Raw genomic sequence first — 24,742 nt, 5'->3', positions numbered from 1 at the left:
CACTATTGGATTATTGCTCAATATGCATGCACACAATCTCACACAAATACAATGTTGTGAAAAAGTATTTGCTTTATAACAAAATACATTTTTCACAGCACTGTCCACACATCCCACACTGAATTACCTTTTGCTGTATGATCCACCAAAGTCACATTCACAGGGTCTGCAGCTTGCAAGGACATTACTGAGTCCCCAGTACTCTGGCTGCAGGTGCACACATGCAAAATTATGTACCATTGAGGTCTAGACAATTACAGAACTGTAGATGGTATTAGACTGTTATAGAAAGAGCAGACTCTTACTATGCACTGGTTACAGTAGCGACCCGTCACGTATCTCTTGCAAGAACAGTCCCCACTTATTTGGTCACATAATGGTCCCATCATGGTGGTGCCACGTGGATCACAGTTACATGCTGTTACATGCAGTTACATGCATATTTGTAAGAATAAATGTCACAAACACAAACAGACAAATACGTATCCTCCTTAAAGGTGCTGTAATATTTAAAAGTGACAATTTTTCAGGACAATTTTATATAGCATAAAATTAATATCAAGTTACAAATAAGCATATGTACAGGTGTTCCTTGGTCAACAACTGTAATGACAAGTGAAAAAAAGTTTTTAGAAGTGTTTCCAAATGTATTAACTCTCTCATATAGATAAGTTTTCCGAGTCTTTATACTTGGTATACCCTTAGTACTTGGTAGAATTAAAGTTACAGCCTTGAGTCTTTTTGGGTAAGTCTCACAAAGCATTGCACACCTGGATTTGGGCAGTTTCTCCCATTCTTCCTGTCAGATCCTCTCAAGCTCAATCATATCGAATGTTGAGAGTCTGTGAACTGCTATCTTCTGTGGCCTCTCCACAGAGGCTCTTTCTTGGGTTCAAGTCAGGGCATTGATGGGGCCACTCAAAGACTTTCAGAAACTTGACCTGAAACCACTTCAGCGTTGTCTTTGCTACATGCTTCACGGTGTTGTCGCTAAAGTCATTCTGAGGTGTGCACTCTGGATCAGGTTTTCATCAAGGATTTCTCTGCAAATGGTCATTCATCTTTCCTTTAATTCTGATCAGTCTCCCTGCCACTGCCTTTGAAAAGCACCTCTATAGCATGATGCTGCCACCATCATGCTTCACCACTGGGATGGTATTAGCCATTAGTTGCTGAGCAGTACCTGGTTTTTGCCTAATATATTACTTGTTCAGTCCAAAAAGTTACATTTTTGTTTCATCAGACAAGGCACTCTTTTTCCTAATGCTCTGAGTCCTTTAAATGCCTCCCATTTGCCTTTTACTCAGGCATGGCTTCTGTCTAATGTATGATAAAGAAATATTTCTGAAATGGTTGTCCTTCCAGTAGGTTCTCCCACCTCTGCAGCAGAAGTCTGAAGCTCTGTTAGAATGACCATTACATTCTTGGTCACCTACATAACCGAGGCTCTTTAGCACGGTTACTGAGTTTGGCTGGACAGCTAGCTCTAGAAATGTCTTGGTGGTTCCACACTTCTCCCAATTGACTAGGATTGCGCCCGTTCTTTGCTCATAGTTACATTCAAAGCTATAGATGCCCAGATCTATGTCTCAACAAAACCTGATCACAAAAGTCTACAGAGAGTTCCTTGGACTTGCTTTTTGGTCTTATATACACTGTGAATTGTGGGACTTTATAAACACAGGTGCATGCCTTTCTAAATCATGTCAAATCAATTGAATTTGCCACAGGTGGTTTCCAGTCAAGTTCTAGCGACATTTCAGGATAATCAAAGCCAACAGGATGTACTGTACCTGAGCTCAATTTTGAGTGCCTCATCCAAGGGTCTGAATACCTATCTAATTGAGATATTTCAGTTTTTTATTTTTACATTTCCAAAAATTTCTAAAAACAGGTTTTTGCTTTGTCATTATGGATTACTGTGTGTAGATTGATGGTCAAAAGTACATTTAATCCATTTTAAATGAAATCTATAGTACAATAGAGTTTATATAATTGATCAACATTCAGACACTCACATTGGCACCCAAGAGGGTCGTTTTGGCTGAGGCCATAGTGCCCCTCTTTGCAGTAGTCACAGCGCTGACCCTGGACATTGGGCTTACAGCGACACTGACCACCAATCATTCTGTGATACATATCAGTATGACTGTCACATTGACCTCCATCCAGAGAACCCTCTGGATCACAGTCACATCCTGCACACAGAAAAACAGAAAGAGACTGACAAGTGGGAAAGCATTCAAACATACTGTATTTACTTAATGAAATAGCTGCTTTGTTAACACAAGTGCATGAATAAAGTATTTCTAGGAACTGCGCAAATCAAAGATCATATATAAAGGACTGAAGAGTAGCAGACTTACGAACACAGATGTGGGGATCTCGGATATCTCTTGCTGGGTCCTGGTAGAAGAAGGGTTTACATCTTTCACAGTTGCGGCCCATGGTGTTGTGAAGACAGTTGTCACACACACCTCCACTGACGTTCCCCGTGCCCAGATACACCGCCATATCAAAATGACACTTGTTGGAGTGGCCATTACAGTTGCACTCTGGTTTAAGCAAAAAAAAATCCAACAGATTTCTTTGCTATGGTGACTCGGAAAATTGATTGTGCATGCAATTACATGTTGATGTGTGTCTTACCTCTGCAAGTGTGTGGGTTATTCGCCTCGGCTGGTCTCCAGGGCAGATTGTGATAGAAATCTCTGCAGCGCTCACAGTTCAGGCCCACCGTGTTATGCTTACACACACAGTGCCCGTGAATCTGTCCAATCACAAAAGAGCCTCATTAAACATTCTGTCTAGAAAAGGTCCCAACAATTATTCAATCCAATTTCATAAACAAAAGCCTGCCTGCGCCGCAATCAACCACAACCTCAAAGTACCGCTAGGCTTGACCACACTCAAGCCATCCAGGACAGCCAGAAACCTTGGGGTGACTTTTGATAACCACTTGAACTTTACAGACCACATTTCAACAACTGCACGGTCCTGTAGGTTCATTCTGTACAACATCAAGAAAATCATACCCTATCTCACTCATCAGCTTCTAGTCCATGCAATTGTGATCTCAAAACTGGACTACTGCAACGCACTACTCCCAGGCCTACCAGCCAGCTCCATCAAACCCCTTCAAATAATTCAGAATACAGCAGTACGCCTTGCTTTCAGCCAGCCCAAAAGGAACCATGCCACACCCCTATTCGCCACCCTCCACTTGCTTCCTGTAGCCGCCCGCATCAAATTCAAAGCCTTGATGCTCACGTACAACACCTTGTCTGGATCAGCACCCTCCTACTTCAACACTTTCCTTGAGGTTTATGTTCCCTCCTGCAACCCATACTTGCAGTCCTGTTCTAAAACAACTTAATGCTTTCGATTTAGAGATAAAAGTGTCAACCCACCATGCCATTGTACCCGGTGTGAACTCCTTGGACTGGGGCACACTCGGAGGCATGGCCATAGCAGAAGCAGCTGCCCCGCACCACCAGCTCATACACTGAATAATAATACTTCTGCAGCACATCGGGGCGACGATCCAGCAGGTTGTCACCCAGAGTATGGAGTTTAGTGAAGTTAATCCTCAGGTTAGTGATTCGTAGCAGGTCTACACATGAAAAACAAATGGCGCAATTATTAGACACTACACTGAACACCAGCCGGGTGAGTAAGTGTTTATTCCGTTTCATACAGATCAGCAATACACTGTGCTCACCTTGAATATTAGGACTATAAGGATTACTGACAGGGATTGCAGGATCAAGCACTTTGAAAATGACCTGAAATAAATCATATGGAGATTTTCTGTTTAATATGATATCTAATATTTAGAATGTTTGGGTTTAGGAAAATCAGGATATAAAAATCACCAAATTTACTTCAAATGCACCCTCACCTCTCCTTCTGTGGATGGCTCGATGTCAGAATAGCGCTCTTCACAGATCACATCATCAATGAACTGCAGAGACTGGGTACGAACTCCAGGAAAGGTTCTGGTGCAGTTGTAGGCAAAATAGCGGTATGGCCTCCATGAACGCCCGAAATCCATAGAGCGCTCGATCAACATGCCTGCAGGCCTAAATGTCTGGACAGAAACAAAGAAACTCATATAAAGTATGAACCAGTATACACAGACAAGTATGCACACATAACACTGACCAAACCACTTTCTGATTAATAAGGAATCAAACATCATGGGGTGTGCTGCTTAGGAACTTCCCAAAGTGTATTATTTCTCATATACTATAATTTGCTGACAATTATTCTTTTAGAATTTATTCTTTTAGGTCAGTTTATAGTTAATGTTCTGGAACGTCTGCGAGACAAGTTAGTTCGCTTATGTTTTAGCATCTATAAACTCCCTTACCAGCTTTTTTTTTCTCTCTCATCATTAATAAAACAAAAAAAAGGTGGCACGACATGTTATTAAGAAAATGGAAGGCACAAAGTCCTGAAAACTTTCCTGTGGTGGAAAACCTACTGACCGTTACAAAGCCCTGACACCTGAGACTTTTGTAAATGAGAAATAGGCCTCTCCTTTCAGACATGTCTGCTTATAATCAATGATTTTATGCTTGTCTTTGTGAAATAACTACACAATTTGAACTCTGTTTATTAGTCTATTAGACAACAGAGTTGTAACTCTGTTATTAGTCTAGATTATGCGGAGTGTTCGGCATACAAGTCCCTCTGAATGAGCTGTTACTATAGAAACATTAATGTATTAGAGCAAACGCATTAATATAAACCTTGTAGCCAGCACTACTGTCAGAGACACTACAGAAAATTAACAATACCTTACGACCAATCAGATTTGAGAATATACTGTAACAGTGCTGTGGTGTAATGGAAGTTGATGTATATGTTAATGTATAAGACTACACACCTTAAACTTCATGATGAGGTGAGTGAAGTGGAACTCTGTCTCCAGATTAAGTCTGATGCTAACATTCTCCTCTCCTAGGAAGAAGAAAACAGAGATCATGAGGAAATCCACAGAGTCACCTTTATACACACAGATAAACAAAGACACATTGTTTATATGAATGGACAGTTTAACATAAAGTGGTGCTTTATAAAGTTGTTGGTGTATTGTGACGCAAGCATGACTTGCACTTGTCCTCCCTCAGAAAGTCAAACCTTGTTTTCATGTGGCGAGAAAGATTAAGTTTGAGTAACAAAGAGCATTTTAACGTTCACATTAAGTTCAAAGTTCACTTGCTACTTATGTAAACCTGCACTACAATTTATCACTAATTTACTACTGATAAAATGTTTTATTATTATAACTTTTTAATTGTTTCAACATCTCCTGTTTGTTTAAGATTTGGAAGATTGGGGAAGACGAAAGTGAAGAATCTTAAGAGAATCTTAAGCTTAAATCTAGCATCTTAAAGCATTAAAGCACGCATCAATACCATTTCTTTCAAGATTTAGTATGAGTACATGTTTTGGTACTCACTGAAACCGATACTGAGATTCCAAAATGAGTAACCTACTTAGTAATAATCAGTCAGGGGCACCATCATTTCATTTAGGTCTGTTTATGTTGGGTTATTGGTAAGCATTAAGCAGTGAAGCTAGTGTGCAGAGAAGCTTCGGTTCTGCTAGCACTGAGACTGAGGTTATTTCCTCTGGACAGATCCATGGCATCTTGCGTTCTTTTTAATGACCACACACATGGATACTGCTCCATGTGCTCAGGTTGGCCACCCTTGCACTCTCTGTTAAAGATACTTTTTAAGTAATACAGGATGATGTTGTAGTAGCACCTCTTAATATATATTCACAGAGTACAGTCTACTTTGCTTTGATTGCCGTGAAATATGTCCAGATTGCGATCATTTTGTTGCCTGTTGATTAATGTGACATTGTACACTAGGATTACACCAGGATACCTATACCTACATGCATTGATACCTATACACTAGTACTTCATTAGACTGTCCCTCTTCGGTAATCCTTAAACGTTCTAGGTATTCCCCGAAAACACATGCTTTTTTCTTTCATAAAAAATTCCTAAAAGGAGCCCCTACGAAAGCTAAAATATTTACCATTCAAAGAACCATTGATAGGCCCTATAGCCTGTAACAGCACTATTGAAGGATAAATTAGAATGGTTGGAACAAAATGAAGTTCAATATAATAATTAAGTGTCCTGTATAAACACGCTGTCTTTATACTAACCGTTCACAGATTGCCACCATGTAAGGTCTTCTCTACTATCTTTCAGGTAGATGACGTTCTCCACACGATGGCTGCTTTTGTGATGGTGGGAGTGATATGGTCTTCGAGAATCACATGTGAAGCATTTATCTGACTCCTGCAGTGGAAAAGAATTGATCAACAATCCAGACATTCATATCCTCTTAAAACATTTGTATAATTAATAGTTAATGTTGCATAGACATTAGTTAAACTCTACTGGTTGAAAACCAAGCTAGTTTTCGGTGGATACAAGAAATACGGGTCAGAGTCTGACAAAAAATGTCTTAATAGGATGGGAGTGCAGGAACCAGGCCCAGTTTGGCCCCCAGAGTCTGAGTCCTGAGCCAAGCAGAGAGCTTAAATGGAATACAGCCAGATCACTTTGTCTAAACTGGGTTGTTGTCCAGGGAAACGAAATCTCCAACAGTGACCTGGCTATGAAAAGCTGCACGGGTTAGAGCTACTGAAACAATGTGACTAATCCTCACCCTGGATTTTGTTTTCAAGTGCTTTCAGATACTATATTGCCTTTTGGATATATTGTACTCTGCTTTACGCTGCTGTTTACACCATGACCGTGCTAATGTCAGGCCTGCACAATGAACAGCACTTTCTGTTCCTAACCTTGCTTTCATCATACTAATAAACCAAACAGATGGAAATCTTCATTGTAGTAAGCATGTGCCTACAGGCCCCACACACAGACAGATTCATATGGAAAGAAACATTCATCTAAGGCGTCATGTCTAGTCAACCAGCCCCCTTTAAAAATTCTGAGTAGCAGAAAACAAAGTCAAACTAATTCTAACTCTGTGACTTTACACAGCTTACAGATGGATGCCCAAATATGGAGTTTGGGGTCACACATTTGACTTATGATTTAGAAAGTAGTTACTTTTTTTTATTGCCAAATGTGACTAAAATTAATACCTACGTTAAAGCTTTTCTGACATGATTTCATTCAGTAATTTAGAAATACAGTAGATATTATGGCATATGGTACAGTAGATATTCAGAAAAACATAAAATGCACCAAATGATGACATATTCTCGATGTGTATGTGGGAAAGGAGGAGACAGTTACGGAAGTCTGAAAACAATTGAGATGACAGACGGCTGACAGGCCACACCTGCAGCAATGAAAAGTAGTGCTACCATGTGCCTGTTTGTCTGGGCAAACATGGCATACATTGCGAATAGGCATACATACACACACACACACACAGACACACACACACAGACACCTATATGACTAGGTGGTTCTCTTACCCTTTGTACCTTTAAGGAATAACACACAACAGGCTATGCTCTTACACAAAAATAATTCACACCTGAGTGGTGTGATACGTCATGGATTATTTTAATCAACTACACTCCTGTTATCCCTTATGTTATAGCAGCTATAAACACTTTTCTGTTGCTTAATGTTAATAAGACAAAAAAAAATTGCAGCCAGTCATGTTAGCAAGAAACCAGGAAGAGTAAACTCCTCCGTCTTGTAGGTTCTCCCATGGCAGAAAACTCACCGAACGTTACAAAGCCCTGACACCCAAGACCCATAAGATCCATAAATGTTAAAATAATGGTCTTCACCATATCAATGATTATACATTTTTCTATGTTAAATAACAAAAAAAAAACATTTAAAAAAATGTGTTTATTTTTTCGACTACAATTACGTGGAGTGCCCACCATAAAAGTCCCTGTCAATAAGCTGTGATTATAGAAATGATAACATGCTAGAACGAGCACATTAACATCAATCATTCATGTTACAGCTGGAACTACTGCCATAGTAGCACTGTTACAGAAAAATAAATCACCAACTTCTGATTTGAGAATTCAACAGCGCTGTGGTTTAATAAAGTACATAATTAGACCATAATGACCTTTTATAGTAAAACTATACAGACATACAATATGCAGCTTTCTAGGTATAAGAAATATACTAAAGGTGTAAAAGGTGTACCGCTGAGGGCACCTCCCTTGTAATGTAAATGTAATGTAAAATGTGCTTCTAAGAATACCCTATAAAGTGAGATGAAATAAACATTTCCAGTGAGCACACCAGATGATGACATCGCATACTAGGCAAGATCACACATGAAGGAGTGTAAAAAAGTAGGAAGAGAACAAAAGGGGGCTACATTGTTTACAAAGAATGAGATCAGAACACATTGTACAGAACAGGCGAGTGCATTCAGTAAAAGAAAGAGAGCAAAATAGAAAACATACAGGAAAGAAAGAACGACCAATAAACAGACAATACATTGTTTTGCGAGGATGTTACGGCACATGTAATGTGTGTAAATATGTTTAATGTACTCCAGGTGAGATTACCTGCAGGTGGCTAACAATGCAGTATTTCTCAGGTGTTTCCAAGCCGCAGGTGGAGGTGCTGGACAGGTTAACAGCTCGCCCAATGAGGAGGTTCCCTGTAGCTGGATAACAGCTTCCGTCTGTGCAGCCATGTGGGCCTGACGGCTCCTGTGCCAAACTATGGAGAGCTACAGAGAGAGAAACAAATCATTCACATTAGAGGTCGACCGATTGATTGGAACTATCGGTTATAAGCAAAAATCCACACTGATGGTTGTCCCCCGTTGCATCCGATGCAAGAGTGACTGAGAAGGGTTCACTGTCATTATACAGTACGAGAGCGGCCTCTAGAGGCGAATTAAAAAAGTATCATGGACTAATTTTGTTGTGTCATTTGAAGTGTTTCGTGATTCATTTTGAATGTCTCTATATTTATTTGTTATTTGGATGTATATCTTTTATTTACTTTAATATTTATTAATTGTTAATATATATTACTATTAATATATTTATTTCATTTAAAAAAGTACAGTACATATTCATTGTAGACTCAGTACTGTTTATTTTTGTAATAATCTGCAGGTACTGCCCAACTTAGTTATCTGTAAAATCCACTATCGATTGACTTCTAATTCACGTAGTAACTATATCAGGCAACACAAAAATGTTTTGCTAAAAAGTGTTTGTTCAAACTGTGTTATAAAATCACTGAAAAATGTACATCAAATCATATGTATATTAAGTAAACTAAAATGCCTTTCATAAAGAAATGCACTGTGTGCTTGCAAGAACAGAAAAAGAGCATATGGCATATATCCTATTGTTATGAGAAAGCGAGTTCAAATCCCGATGAGGGCACAGTCATCTGAGAGCCAAGGAAGCAAAACTGGCTGTGCTCTCTACACGAGAGGGATGGCATACTATCTGCCCCTGTCAATCACAGCAACACGAGCCAATGGTGGTCTTCTGTGAGCTCATGTATGCAGAAGAAGGCAGAAAGTTCCAGGGTTCTATTCTAAAACCTTGTTTTATCAAACATTGTAGAAATGTGTAAATACATCAACAGTTAAGTAATACGTTTGCATGCACAAAAGTTTCACGGACTGGTTTCAGGAAGTTTCAGAAGTAACAAAAATGTCCAATTATGGTGGCTTAGTGTTTAAGGCTTTGAGTTACTGATCAGAAGGTTGGAGGTTGGGCGCTGCCAAGCTGCCACTGTTGGGCCCCTGAGCAAGGCCCTTAACCCCCTCTGCTCCAGGGGCACTGTATCATGGCTGACCCTGCACTCTGATCCCAACTTCCTGGATTGCTAGGGTATGCGAAGAAAAGAATTTAACTGTGCTGTAATGTATACATGCCAATAACGAGTCATTATCATTATATTAGAACTAAAATAAAAGTCTGCAACACCCTTTCTGAATCTGAATCCAACCTCTTTTGTATTTTATGATCAGCTTTTGGATCTTCTTAGTCAGATCGCTTGGCCAATATTCACTCAAATCTTCTTGATATACAGTATCTGCTTTAACTATGCCACCAGTCTCTTTTGGAGTTGTCAAACAAATGTCTTTTCTGATGATTTTGCCTTGTTTTGGATTATTGTCTTGTTTCAGGAACCATGTTTCGCTTAAAACATTTTGTACTATTCATTATGTTTTGTAGTTAAATTGTAGCACAGAGTCTATATTTTCATGGGTAATGAATATTGAGCTAGATCATTGACTAATACTTTATCAATGTAGGGAAGGTGAGTTGCTTAAGGGAGATGACGCAATACAGTACACACTACACAGTCCCTGTTAACGGTTCCACCCAGGTGACAGTATCACATTTTTCCACAATACCGACTCCACAATACCTGGCACTGTTCCACAAACCTAACAATGCAATGGTAAGACACTGGATACACACTGCTCAGTGATACTAGTGCAGCTCAGGTGTTTACAACTGTTACAAAACTGGGCTAATTTACCAAACGGTGAGGAGCTACACAATGCCATCTTGAGCAAGGATAATATGGAAGATGGAAAAGGGAAATGATATGAAAAATGTTGGAAAACATTTACGGTAACTGAATAGTATAAGATCCGATGTAGCCTCTTACTGGAAAGGTTCCAATAATGGACAAATCTAAACCCCCAGGTAGAGCTTAATCGTGAGTAGAGCTAATCTAATACCATGGCCAAGCACTTGCTGCTAAAATAATTAAAGATATAAGACAGATACATAGTGATTTTGCTGCAATTATGATGTTTTAATATTATTAAGTGTTATTATATTAATGTATAGGGCAGGGATCGGCAACTAGTAGACTGCTGTCACGATACAAGCCCTACAAAGTATTTCAGTGGAAACTATACATATAAACGAAAAACTTAGCTGTAGTTCATCAAATTTAGTTTTCTAAACATGAGCCAACACAGCTTCTGTAACAGATCCTCTGGTGCAGATGATCTAATCACATGCATGTAATTATGTATATTATTAAAGATGGACAGCTCATCAGACCAGACTACTAGCTACAGGGCTAATGACATTATTTAAGAAAATGTATAACTATCAAAGACTTTTCATTTTATTTATATAACAGAAAAGTTTGCATTTATTCTTCCCTGTCAAATTCACAATAAATACATTTCATCTGTTCAGACTCTATGGTGCTAGTCAAAAGTGGTAACATTAAGTGCCAGTATGAAGCAAACCATAGCCATTGATGGTTAAGTATTAAAAGGTAACTCTTTCTTTCAGGACATTCCAAATTGTTGTATTGGCCATGACCAATGCCTCTGACTGATTTTCCCTCTTTTCTCAACTTCAAAATGGCTTGCTTTTCTCCCATACACAGCTCTCTGGTCTTCATGTTGGCTTATCCTTTTTTAACAACAAATGCAGTCTTCACAGGTGAAACTAAAGGCCAAACCCAACAGTAATTCAGAGCTATTAATTGTTTAAACAAGCAATCTAACAGGACACAACTGGGTAACAAGAAACACCTGTCAGTCTCATGTTCCAATATTTTTGCTCACCTACAAATTGGGTGGTCTGATACAAAATGTGCTATGTTATATGTTGTTTAACACATCTACATATAAATCCCAGAAAATAAAAGCTGAATGTCTGAACTCTCTTCTCATATTCATCTTTTGATCTCAAACCCAAATGTCTAGAGAAAAAAAATTAATTGGCCTTGCCGTTCCAATAGATTCAGAGGGAATTGTACACACTCACAAACACACTGATTGAAGTCATGGTAAATGATTCAATAACCCACTCATGTATTACAAATATACCTGAATAGCTGAGACCTGCCCATTCTCAGATATCAATTTAGCTGGAATACATTCCACAGATTCCACCGGATAACAATAAGGCACGGTGTGAAACTAAAGTGCAGTTTCTAAGCTAGTGAGAAACTAAAAGAGCTGTAATGCTAACTCTCAGTATCTTAGTGTACAATAAACCCCTAATGCTCGAATAAAAATCTCTGACCTTTGGAATGCAGCAATGCACACATCGGACTCTCCTTGCGCAAACAGTCATGGAAGCAACAGGGCAGAAAATGGCCTGGGTAGTATGAATACCTGAGAGTCATTGGGGCACGAGATGCAAATGTAAGGGCTTTTCACTGGATTTGAGCTCCCCCTAATTCCCCCTTCTCCTTCCTCCACTCACATCTAATACAGGCAAGGTTAAAAAAAAACAAACAAAAAAACTTTGCCACTAGTCCTAGTCCAAGTCACAGATACTACACTAATGGGGGTTATAAACGTTCTAGAAAAGGTTCAGTGAGGGTGTAAACATGTGTCAAAATGTTCATCTAAACCCAAGTAAGAGATTGAGAGTAAGGTGAAATTCCTCAGGTGAAATTCCTGTAAATAACTACCAACGCAATAAGTAAAAATAAAATACAAGCGCGGAAAACGCCTTCATGGTTAAAAAACGTGTGTGTTGTGAAAAGGTGTGTTTTGCAGTAGTTTGCTGTGAATTTAGGTTGGATAATTACAGGCTTGTTGCCTAAAGGATTTTCATAGGCTTCACAGGCCACACACACACACCAGCGAATGATGCTTACTTTCGGCTTGTGATGCATGCACCACAACAGTCTTCCTCTGACAAAGGATGTGTTTAACAATTCCACAACACAGTTTCTCGTGTTCAGACTGGCAAGACAGGGAATGTGATAATGCACCTGTCTATTTGCATGTGTGCCTTTTACCGGAGAGGTAATCAAAAGCATGCTATGTTATCTTGAAGCCTATTATTGTGCTTCGACACATTCCTTACCTGCACACTGTAAAATCAACACAACAGAAAAACACAGAGCATACTCTACGTATAAAATAGCTCACAAGTATTGTACAGTGGTGCTTGAAAATTTGTGAACCCTTTAGAATTTAATATATAAGTAGACAAAGAGATCCCAATTAAACAAATAAGACACAAATATTATACTTGGTCATTTATTTTTTGAGGAAAATCCAATATTACTGTCATGATGTGGGCCCATGGAGGCGGATGCAAATAGGGAACTTCTTGATTTATTGACGGACATCGGGAACAGATTCAGGGAAACCGGCTCAGGGAAACAGGCTCAGGAAAACAAACACGAAGGAAGACACACTAGGAACCGGCATTATCAGAAACATAGGAACTAAAAAATAAACCCTTAGTAGAACTGCTAAATAATCAAAATACAGTACATAAAAACCAATAACAACCATGAACAGCCAAATACAAACATGGCCTGACTAGAATTAATGCTCCAGCAACTGAGGAAGAAAAACAGGCAACTTAAATCGATCACCAATCAATCAGGAAAATGAAAACACATGAGAATAGTTAAGACATGAAAAGGAAGGAAACAATCAAAGAAGTTCTGCTTTCACCACATTTTGCGACATGACACATACACGCAAGCAGTGCACAACTGTTTGACGGCAAACAAGAGAACGCGGCTGCATCTGAAACCGCGTACTTACCTACAATATAGTAGGCGAAATACATCTATTTTGGCTACTATATAGTAGGTAAGTATGCGGTTTCGGACGCGGCCAGTGGCTACAAGCAGTCGTCAATTTGCACGTATAGCGTGATAAATAATTAACTGCACTTGAAGCTTTTGTAAAATAAAAAATAAAACATTTTGAAACATTTTGGACTATGCATAGTATATGTGATTGTGGTGGTGGGGGTGTGGTCGAACATCAGTTGTGGATGGAGAGGTAGCGGGTCGAACCGGCAGGTAAAGCGTGATTCTGACATGTGTTGGATTATCCCGAGTTTACTTGTGTGTCTGTTTGTACTTTCAGTGCTTCCTGTAAAAAACGAGAGAGAGAGAGAGAGAGACAACCAGACGTGTGTGTGTGTCCTTGAATGAGTCAGCTGAAAATCGAAAGTAAAAATATAGAGAATAAATTTTTTTTTGAGTTATCCATGGCTTCCCGCCTCCTCATGCCCGACCCAACTGAGATGTTTTACAGCAATATATTAATAACAACAAAACAGTCAAGTCAAATGATTACGTTTTCTTTTCAACACTATTCAAAATAACAAATGGCAGTCGTGGAATTAGCGTCTAATAAAACGGTCCTTCAAAACAAAAACGTTAAACTTCAGTTTGCCATATACATTATCATTTACAAACCAATATTAAAATAACAAAAAACATAATTTCCCATGCTAGTTTGTTTCTCTTTTCTGCGATTTTTCATGCCAAAGAAGCATTCTGCTGCCGAAATGAAATCAAATGTGTCCAGTGTTTCTCTGCAGCTTGAGATGCGCATCAGCCTGGTTTTAATACAACCTTATTACGGTGTGTTCGTCTAACGTATGTCTGCTTCGTGTTAATATTTTTACCGGACATTGTGTCTGACAGTTTTTATTTTATCTGACATTTAATATTTTTAATGGTCAAAAACCGGTATTTATATAACGGAAACTCTGCTCTATACTCATAACTACATGCATACACACACAGTTACAGCTACATGGTCTTGTCCAGGAGCACCTGTCTGATTGCAGGTCAAAGGCGCACAAACAACAAATTATCCCATTATCCCATTAAAGTAACAGCAGATAAAGAAGCCTTGCATCTGGACAAAGCAGCACTATGGCAAGTATGCAGGCAAATTAAGGAAAATGATATTCATTACAACAAACATTCCAGGTGTCAGAATATCAATAACTGCTTCCAAACAGCCCTTTCTTTATTTGTGGAATGCCGTACTGAGCATGAAGAGGGCTAGTCCTCACACGCACTGGGTTGTGCTATAGGATGTCAACAGAGGCCCTGACCATCAGGTTAAAACAAATGGATTGTGCCCAAAGAGAATAAAGTGTTTAGCATTGCCACCTCACACCTCTAGCGTCCCGGGTTCGAGATTGTTTTACTGTCTAGTTATGCACGTTCTCTCCATGTCCAGGTGTGTTTCTTCTGCATTTTCTGGTTTCCTCCCACTGCCCAAAAAAGGTTGCCTAAGCTATATTCCCCCATGTATGAATATGTGTGTGCATGGAGCCCTGTGATGGTCTATCAACCCATCCAGGGTGCATTCCTGCTTTAAATCCACTGCAACCCCGACCAGGATGAAGTGGTTACTGAAGTGGTAAATGAATGAATGCATATCACTGAAGGCGGGCTTAGTTGGGGTTTTGGGTTTGAATCCCGCCTCCGCCCTTTGTGTGCGGAGCTTGCATGTTCCCCCTGTGCTTTGGGGGTTTCCTCCAATTACTCCAGTTTCCTCCCCCAGCCTTTAGGCTGATTGCCATTTACAAATTGTCTGTAGTGTGTGAATGTGTGTGTGTGATTGTGCCTTGCGGCGGGACCCTGTCCAAGGTGTCTCCTGCCTTGTGCCCCAACTTCCCTGGGATAGGCTACAGGCTTCCCCATGACCCTGTGTATGATAATCGATATGGAAAATGGATGGATGAATATCAATGAAATTAATACAATACAATACAATCTAATACAAACTTCTTAATGCACCTAAGCAGTGTGGCCTAAAATTTAATAGGAGACCACAAATCAGAACATCTGATATAGCGGTAACCCTGCTTAATTGCTTTGACTCTTAACAGACCCACAGGAAAACAGGAAAGCACACACATGTACACACGCACACACACACACACACACACACACACACACACACACACACACACCCTCAGACTCTCTTGGATGACCTTCCTTGGACAAACATTAATATGTTTAGAGTGTTCTTCCTGACTCAGGCTGGTGCAGGTGAAAGGAAGTGAGCACACACTCATGAGTTCCAGATAATAAGCTGCTGCCAGTGTCATGGCAAGCCTTTGGGTAAGGACTATCACAAGACCCTGTAATCAATCTCCATTAGGATTACAAGCAAATTCCTGAGAAAACAATGGATAACCTAAGAAATGCAAAAGAAAAACATTCACATCACGGGGGAAGATTTTTCTAACCAAGCCATCTTTCATCTCCCTTGTGTTTTAATATCTTAATTAAAACACAAAGTCGTAAAGTAGATGCTTTTGGTTTTATTCCAGACTGCTTAAATTATCATAGACCGTTATTATGAAGAATAAAACCGGAAGGATTTATAATGGAGCCTCTTGTTATCACTGTGTAGACAGTGTGAATCAGATGTAATGACACATGAGATATAAAAAGTACAGAGAAGAAGAGAAAAAGGTGAAATTATATATCATACTGTTTCCGAATACTTGCTTATATATTACTTTCCATTACCTGCTATTATAAAACCACAGGAGAAATAACCAGGTGATAAAGAGCAACAACAAAACAGGTGGTTCTGGAAGACAGGAAGTAGTGATCATACAGTAGATCATTGCTGGTAATTAATATTTTATTCATTATTACTAAGTATTAGGTCAAGTGATCAGGACTTGAAATTAACTTTGTAGTTCACCTGCTTCAATGGTTAGTTGTTATCCAAATTCTAAATACAACAATTCATTACTCTGCCTTTGTGTAGGCATATAAGCGTGTGCAATTTAATGGCATGCTGAATTTATAAAACACATGACAGCCTAATGTCAAATGATATCAAATGAAAATTATGTGTTTGTTACACACTGTTGTGTTTGAATAGTGTACTATTCATTTCTGTGATGCTAACGGTTCTGTCACTATATGACTCATCTTTACACACCATCAATGAGTTATGAGTTGCTACATTTGGCCTACTGAGGTGAAAATAGATAAAGCGTGTAATCCACTGGGATAACGGACGAGCTAAATGATGAAAATACACAATGAAAGGAGATATACTACAAAAGATACTTTTCATCATTACATTTTTCATTCTTCACCAATAACCACGTTCCTGATCAGGGTTATGGGGGATCCAGAGCTTATCTTGGTAGCACTAGGTGCAAGATGGGAGAAGTCACCCTGAATGGCATAGCCAGTCCAACACGGGGTAACATGTACAAACACACTCACATCTATGGGCAATCTAGCGTAACTAATCCACCTACTGACATGTATTTGGACAATAGGATAAAACTGGATAAACCCTACATGAACATGTAAAAACCCTACGTGAACATGTGAAACTCCACACAGATAGTAACTTATGCTTAGAATAGAACCCAGGACCCCGGCACTATGAGGCAGATGAACAGCACTGTAAGACTACCCATTAAGCCATCCATTTTCGTACCACTTATCCTGCACAGAGAGGAGCCTGTGGAGGAGCCTGGAGCTTATCCCAGGGGACTCAGGGCACAGCCTGGACAGAGTTCCAACCCATCACAGAGCACAATCACACACCCGTACACACACCATGGAGAATTTAGATATGACAATCAGCCTACAATGCATGTCTTTGAACTGGGGGATGAAACTAGAGTACCTGGAGGAAACCCCCAAACCACAGGGAGAACATGCAAACTCCACACAGAGAGCAGAGGCGGGATTCGAAATCCCCAGCCCCGGAGGGAAAATGTGCTAACCACTAAGCCACCAGACTACCCATTAATATGGTTGGTAAATCAACCAATCTGACCCTGAGTTAGCCAAATTTTGTTCATATTTGGTAGGTGCCAATATTTAAGGTCAGCAGGTTACTCTAAATATAGAGAATAACTACTACAAGGATAGATTTACCCTTGACTCAAAACTACCACTGCTTGCCTTCTGAAGACAAGAGACTTTGCATGTGTGTGTGTGGGGGAAAAAATTCACCTTTTAAATAATAATTTCTTTTTTCAGGGCTTCTTAAACTTTTTGTAGCCAGGGACCCCTTTAACTGTAAATTCTACAGATCCCCTCAGTACATATTTATTTCATGAACATCATTTAAATGTGTACAATCATATTCTGTCTATTTATTAGAAACATAGAGCTATCAACCTTACATCAACTGAAACATTACGTCCAAGTTGATATTATTCGTAGGCCTAATTGCTATTGAGTTATTGAGGTTCGGATAAAACACATTCAATTCAAGTGCTCAGTCAAACAGGCTAATAGCTATAAAAACTCAATAATAACTTAAACTTTGATAATGATGGATTTTGATTATTGCTGGTATGAAACACTGGAAGTCTAAATTCAAGTTCAGAGCTTGTGGTCTCTTGGCATTTTGTTTATAATATCTTTAAGGCAGTGATACTCTAGCGTCTATGAACCATCCCTCCATTTTCTGTACCGCTTATTCTACATAGGGTCACAGAAATCCTGGAGCCTATCCCAGGGGCCTATCCTCACACACCTATTCACATACTACAGACAATTGAGAAATGCCAATCAGCCCATTTCTTTGCATGGGGGAGGAAACCTGAGTACCTGGAGGAAACCCACGAAGCACGGGGAGAATATGCAAACTCCATACGCGGAAAGCAGAGGTGGGAATCGAGCCCCCAACCATGGAAGTATATGACAAACGTACTAAAGACTAAGCAATAGTTCCCCCCTTGTATCTATTTTATTTGAATCCTTTTTCTCTCATGAAAAGAAGTTTTGACTGCCCCTCCTCATTCCCTCCCAATTGCCCCCACGTCCTTTACACTATTTTATCTTCTTGCTCCTTATAGTATGTCACGTCCCGTTGTGTTCCTTTTGCTCAGTAAAAGCAGGTTGTTTGTTATTATCTACAGTGTTGCTTAAAAATCTGTAACACCATAGACTTCTAATGAAAGTAGCTGCTTTTTACACTGCAGGTCCAGAGGGTTAAGCTGATTCTAACCCCAAGCAAACTCCTGCTATGTTTGGGAAAGAAGAGATTACTGTGACGGCACATGGGGACATAAATAGGGAAGGGAGACTACGTTGGCCCATAACTGCAGAACACGTTAACAAAACAAAAATACTATGGCAAATCAAAAAGTTCACCGTATGTGAACATGATCCAGAAACGCAGCCATCGTCTCTGGGCCAAAGCTCATTTAAAATGGACTGAGTCAACGTGGAAAAGTGTTCTGTGGTCAGATGAATCGAAATTTTAAATTCTTCTTGGAAACCATGGATGCCAGGTCCTCTAAACTGAAGTGGACTAAAGAGGAGAGGGACCGTCCGGCTTTTTATCAGTGCTCAGTCCAAAAGCCTGCATCTCTGATACTATGGGTGTGCATTAGTGCCTATGGAATGGGCAGCTTGCACATCTGGAAACGCACCATCAATGCTGAAAAGTATATACAGTTTTAGAGCAACATATGCTTCCATCCAGATTCTATCCCATCTTTACTTCTAAGATACACTTTTTATACCCAATCTTGTTACTGACCTGTTGCCAATTAACCTAATTAGTTGCAAAATGTTCCTCCAGCTGTTTCTTTTTAGTAACACTTACTTTTCCAGCCTTTTGTTGCCTCCGTCCCAAATTTTTTGAGACCTGTTGTGGCCACCAAATTCAAAATTACCTTATTTTTTTCTTAAAATGGTACTTATACTAATTTAATATGTTTTCTGTGTTCTCTTGTGAATAACATATGGGTTTATAAGATTTGCAGAGCATCGCATTCTGTTTTTATTTAGATTTTACGCAGCGTCCCAACTTTTTGTAATTGTGGTTGTACATTAGACACAACAAAGATATGTTTTACAAAGATATATGTGGGAGAAAAAATTGTAATCTACGAATCGAGTGCTTATAAAGATTGCATGTGTTGTAAAACATCAAAGACTTAAGCAAGAGCCATGACATCATAAAACTAGTGAGTGCTTGCCCTAACATCAGAAAGATACCTATGTATAGTGTTATGAGAACGTTTCAGTGTTTGACACAGCAAAAGTCTATTCACTTAAACAAACTCTGATAGAATATGTTCACAAAAGTGCTTGCATGTGGACTGTTTTACTTCTGTAACAACACACCTTTCATCATCCAGCAAAGAGAAAGAGAGGGAGAGAGAAAGAGAGAGAGAGAGAGAGAGAGACACACACACACACAATTCTCCTGATTGCTTTTCATACGAGAACATGCAGCCTTTGTGTCGGGAGCAGAGCAAATTGAGGCGGCGACATTACAGAAAGGTGAGAGGCAGGTTGTGTTTGCCAGTTCTGTTAACTGCCTGGGCTGTTCTGTGTTTGAAAAAGGCTCTCACACGACAGACAGTCAAGGTGATCTGGCTTGGAGGGAAGTGGATAGGTCTCAGCGTGTATGAACCTTTTCTTTTCATAAGAAGCTTATTTTCCTCTCAGTTCACAGGAGAGTCGCATTCGAAAAATCGTTGCAGCATTGTCATCCGCAATCAGTCCTCTTAAGCTGTGGTTAAACTTTTGGTAGTGAAGCCATCATCATATTACATGTTGTACACAAATCTACAACTCACCTAGAACGAGGAGACCCAGACATCTGGCCATGATGGCTGTCAAGCAAACAGAGCAGACACCTATCCAGAGGCCTGAAATGAAACGAAAGGATATTATAAAAGAAAATTTATATATGTATATTGTAAAATATGTCAGTCCCTACAGGATTTTGTGATTGCAGAAATTCAAGCAATATCAGGCAAACTACACAATATTCAGCCGAGCGTGCACTTTTTCAAAATTACCACAGATTTTCCTCAGATTTGGGCCAAGAAACATCATGTGACATCATCACAATGCGCATTCAGTCAAAGCCCTCTTCAATTCATATGTTTCAAACATGAGTACAGTTAAAAAGACTCATTTACCAACAAACAACACTGCGAAAGACCGTACAAAACTATTTTGTGCAATTGCGATTTCGCCAATTCAAATAGTTTTCTGCGAAAAAGCAGAAAACTCAAAAAAGCTTCGCAAATTTTGGCCACAACAATCACAAAAAAAGTCAGCGAAAGATAACAGTGAACTCCTCCCTAGAGCATGTTACAGCATTTCTGTTTCCATGTAACCTAAAACACCACTTTGTGTCTGTAACACGATCAATATAGCATTAACCTTCTATTTAAAGCAACCATCCTCACAGTTTTTGAATTAATTGGGAACATCTGTGCTCGTTTATCAAACAGAAGACAAATGCATGTATTTGTAAAATTTGCAGGAGCTTTTACACAAAAAATATGGTATTCCTGAAAAGGCTGGACTCTCCTGAGTTTGAATTTGAGGAGGTGCACTAATGTGGCCCTCAACTGATGGGCTTGAAATCATATAACTGGCCTGAGATACTGCAATTTCCTATACACATTAAGTTGAATTCCGTTATTTATTTCAATTACACACACAAAAGTTTGTGAAATTCGTGATTTCATATTACGGTTTACAAAGAAAGTAATCCAATAACATCCATAAATGAAGACTAACAACACTAGCTATTAAATTAATAGAAAACAAATGGCACCCTCTAAAAGATGGAAAATTTGTCTGTGTTTACGACAGACAAAGTGCTACACCAGCTGAACTGCTTTCCTGGAACATGCAGTGCACGACATGCTTAGGAGGTGCTCTTTCATTCATTCTGCATCATTTCGTATGTGAGCATTGCCTTTTATGCATGTCACTAAATCAAAATCAGCTGTGCCATGAATGCGCTGGGTAATTAATGCATGATTGGCATTTATCAACATGCACACTTCAGTATGAAACAACGACCAAACCTGTTTGTTTGGCTTACAAACATTTTTACACACAACATTGCTATAGGATTGATAAACCAAGCCCATTATTTGTTGTTAAAAAATACATACATATATATATATATATATATATATATATATATATATATATATATATATATATATATTTTTTTTTATGTAATGCTCATTTGCTTTAAAGTTTTTAAAATGGCCCCAGACTGACACTTAATAAGGCAGAACTGGGAGCAGTTCAGGCATATCAGTTGCGTCAGTTGTAAACATTGTAACTACCATTGGCTTTGCACTAACACTAAAAGAACACTCTCTAAGCACACGATTTGTGTACACATCATTACCACTCTTTGAATACAAGAACATTTTTGTTACACTAATCCATTAATGACAAAAGAAGAAGCAGAAATGAAAGAGGGCCATGACGGTGGTCTTGCTGCGAGGCAAGCATGCTGTGAGGTCGTGCGATGAAAAGCCGGGCTCTCCAGAGGAGCACCGCCAGCTCCCAAACAGCACTGCTGCAGCCTCTTCATCCTAATGGATGAGTGTGCTCCTCTATACAATAACACCTCCAGCATTTCCCACACTATTAACAGCAACAGTAGTCCTAGCTAACCACAGCACTAACACACATCTGTTAACACAGTTGTATGAGTTTCACTTTGATGATGATGATGGATTAATCCTAATGTAGAAAGAAACAAAACAGTTCACTAGAAAATCAAGAGGAACTTTGCCAACTATTGGGGTCAATTGTCCAAAACAGAGATACCATAACATCGGCACTTCACATTGGAAACTAAAAGATAATTACAGTTTTTATGATCAAAAAATCATCTTAATTTTATTAGACACCAAGTTCAGAACAAAAATGCATTTTATACTCATATAGTCAAAATATACCATTTCTAGCAAAAACAGAAAGACAAAAAAAATAAAGATTTTTGAGATTTTACAGAACTACCAGCTATAGGAATTACGGCACAGATTCAAAACTATCTGGATATCTGGGACAGTGTACCTGCAATGCCGAACTGAGCATCTGCATATGTGTAGTCTAGCAAAAGCAGCACACTGGCTCATTATCTAAAGAATCAGATAGAGAAAAGTTATACTACTCACGCAAGGCAATGTGAAAAAAATCCCTCTGCACAGAGGAGACCTTCTCTCGCGTGGAAATTTCACTTCAGTGTGTGTGGCTAGATGGAAAGGGACAGAGGAAGAAAGAGTGGGTGCGTGAATAACGGGAACCACAACTGGCTTTTGAGGTGTAAAAACTGAACGGTCACCAATGACCAATCAGGAAGGCTGGAGTCATGACCCCCCTGCCTTTCCCCATGTCACTGCAGCAATGGGCTGATTGGAGAGTGATTCTTATTCAAATGTGCCTGTCAGTTTGAAAAAAAAAAGATCCTGTTGAAAAAGGGCGAGCTGGTCTCTAGGCAGAGGGAATGCACTTGTCTATTATTTGGCCACGGTTCAGGCTGGTTAGGGGTGAAGCAGGGAGGGAAACATTGCCATGGTCTTCCCCAGGACCCCATGGCCACTCTTTCCTCCAAATAATAGTGGAGATGACATGATGGTCATGTACAAATGTTTGATAGTATAAAATGAATGAACCAATTACATTCATCATTATGTGCAATTGGAAGTTTAACGTAATTCTATAAAAGATCCTAAAGTGAAAAATCCACAAAGTCTATATGCTAATATGGACTTAAATGCTTCTTAAAAATAATATTTTGACAATTGTATTTTGACAATGTTTTGACAATGAAAACATGACTGAATAATTGAGCAATCGTTTTATTCAATGGTTCATTAATTTAAAAAAAACAAAAAAAACAATAACTCTACAGATGCACTGGCTACAGATGCACTGTCTTTGATTAAAAAGTTGCTAGCATAGCCTGGGGGTGAGCAATATGACAAAAATATCATATCAACGTGACTTGTATCACAAGAATAGGTCTCCTAGCAAGCTGCCAGCAATACGGTAGTGTTGTGTTTTAAAAAAACAACTGTATTTACAAAAATAACTTTATTTCAAATTATTTCAAATATGTTTAAATAAATGTACTTTTACTTTTGAGATGCTAGTATATACTGTATATATCTGTGTGTGTGTGTGTGTGTGTGTGTGTACCTCTACACACTAATATTATACCAAAAGTCCTATGATAGATGACCCCATGCACATGAACTGTCCCTCCAAAACTGAATAGCTCCGTCACGCAACACTTGGTTAATGAGAAAACTCTGAAATTTTTCCCAAACATTGCCCTGGTTTCAGCTCAATAAAACACTTCAAATCATGCATAAGCCCGTGGTCTCCAAGACATATTACACCTTACAAATGCAGTACTTCCTCATTCTGATTCTGAAATTCAGTGTGTGATATCAACTTCCTCTGCCACTATGAGCAACACACAGTGTGTCAGAGTGATAAGGAATACTGTAGCCTTCAACTGCATTCCATTTTCAATTTATTCAATTACCTCAAGTATTGAACACACATGCAGAGAAATAGAGCATGTGTGTAAGAGAGAGAGAGAGAGAGAGAGAGAGAGAGAGAGAGAGAGAGAGAGATCAAAAAAAACAAAAAAAAAACATTTTTTTTCATTGGGGATGTAACACAAGGTCACTATCTGTATCTGTTCAATTCTTCAAATATTATTTAAATTAAATATGATTTGAACCCAAAGTGGGCAAGGCCTAAACCTTTTTCCTTTTTTAAATTAAATATAAACCTTACTACTATGCCCCTGAAAACACTGCAAAGAGCTAGAAAAGAGGTAGAAATGCCACAACTGTCAGCATACTTCATACCTTCATACAGGCTTCACTGAGCGATGTGGGCAGGACTGTTTTAATCTCACTCACACAGTTATTATTTTTATTTATACCTGCCCACAATATTTTCTAATGAATTCAGTTGGTTCTATTTCCAAATATAAACTAGTAGCCAAATTTAAACCAACGTAACCCTAACCAAGCAGTCACTAAGAACCGCCATTTTACAGTAACGCCAGGATTTTGTGCTTTTGCAATCGCAGAAATGAACACAAAATCAAACAACTCTGCAATATTCAGAGGAGCTTGCTATTTTTCAAAATTACCGTGGATTTTCTGCAGTTTGGGGCTATGAGAGTCATGTGACATCATCACAACGCGCACAACGCACATTCAGCCA

At 39.1% G+C, this 24,742-nt stretch overlaps 2 protein-coding genes across 8 annotated transcripts in view; one reads left to right on the top strand and one right to left on the bottom strand.

The window, feature by feature from the left end:
* The window catches only part of sinup (siaz-interacting nuclear protein), a 219,251-nt gene that overhangs the window by 158,004 nt on the left and 36,505 nt on the right, over positions 1 to 24,742 (top strand). The window lies entirely within an intron of this gene.
* lamb2l (laminin, beta 2-like) overlaps positions 1 to 24,742 on the bottom strand; it is a 53,346-nt gene that overhangs the window by 24,122 nt on the left and 4,482 nt on the right. Inside the window, exons 2-14 of one of the 2 annotated variants that reach the window (XM_017487669.3) lie at positions 22,672 to 22,748; positions 20,308 to 20,379; positions 8,554 to 8,720; positions 6,193 to 6,328; positions 4,892 to 4,965; positions 3,902 to 4,090; positions 3,722 to 3,785; positions 3,411 to 3,613; positions 2,650 to 2,770; positions 2,367 to 2,555; positions 2,019 to 2,198; positions 306 to 418; positions 128 to 207 (exon numbers count right to left, since the gene is read on the bottom strand). In XM_017487669.3, coding sequence (XP_017343158.1) covers positions 128 to 207; positions 306 to 418; positions 2,019 to 2,198; positions 2,367 to 2,555; positions 2,650 to 2,770; positions 3,411 to 3,613; positions 3,722 to 3,785; positions 3,902 to 4,090; positions 4,892 to 4,965; positions 6,193 to 6,328; positions 8,554 to 8,720; positions 20,308 to 20,338 — 1,547 coding nt within the window. In that variant the 5' untranslated portion in view covers positions 20,339 to 20,379; positions 22,672 to 22,748. The remainder of the gene's footprint in view (positions 1 to 127; positions 208 to 305; positions 419 to 2,018; positions 2,199 to 2,366; positions 2,556 to 2,649; positions 2,771 to 3,410; positions 3,614 to 3,721; positions 3,786 to 3,901; positions 4,091 to 4,891; positions 4,966 to 6,192; positions 6,329 to 8,553; positions 8,721 to 20,307; positions 20,380 to 22,671; positions 22,749 to 24,742) is intronic. The other variant, XM_017487668.3, reaches the window with a different exon arrangement.

This window comes from Ictalurus punctatus, chromosome 15 (assembly GCF_001660625.3).
Source record: "Ictalurus punctatus breed USDA103 chromosome 15, Coco_2.0, whole genome shotgun sequence".
Lineage (NCBI taxonomy): Eukaryota > Metazoa > Chordata > Actinopteri > Siluriformes > Ictaluridae > Ictalurus > Ictalurus punctatus.
This window is presented reverse-complemented; position numbering and strand designations above follow the sequence as displayed.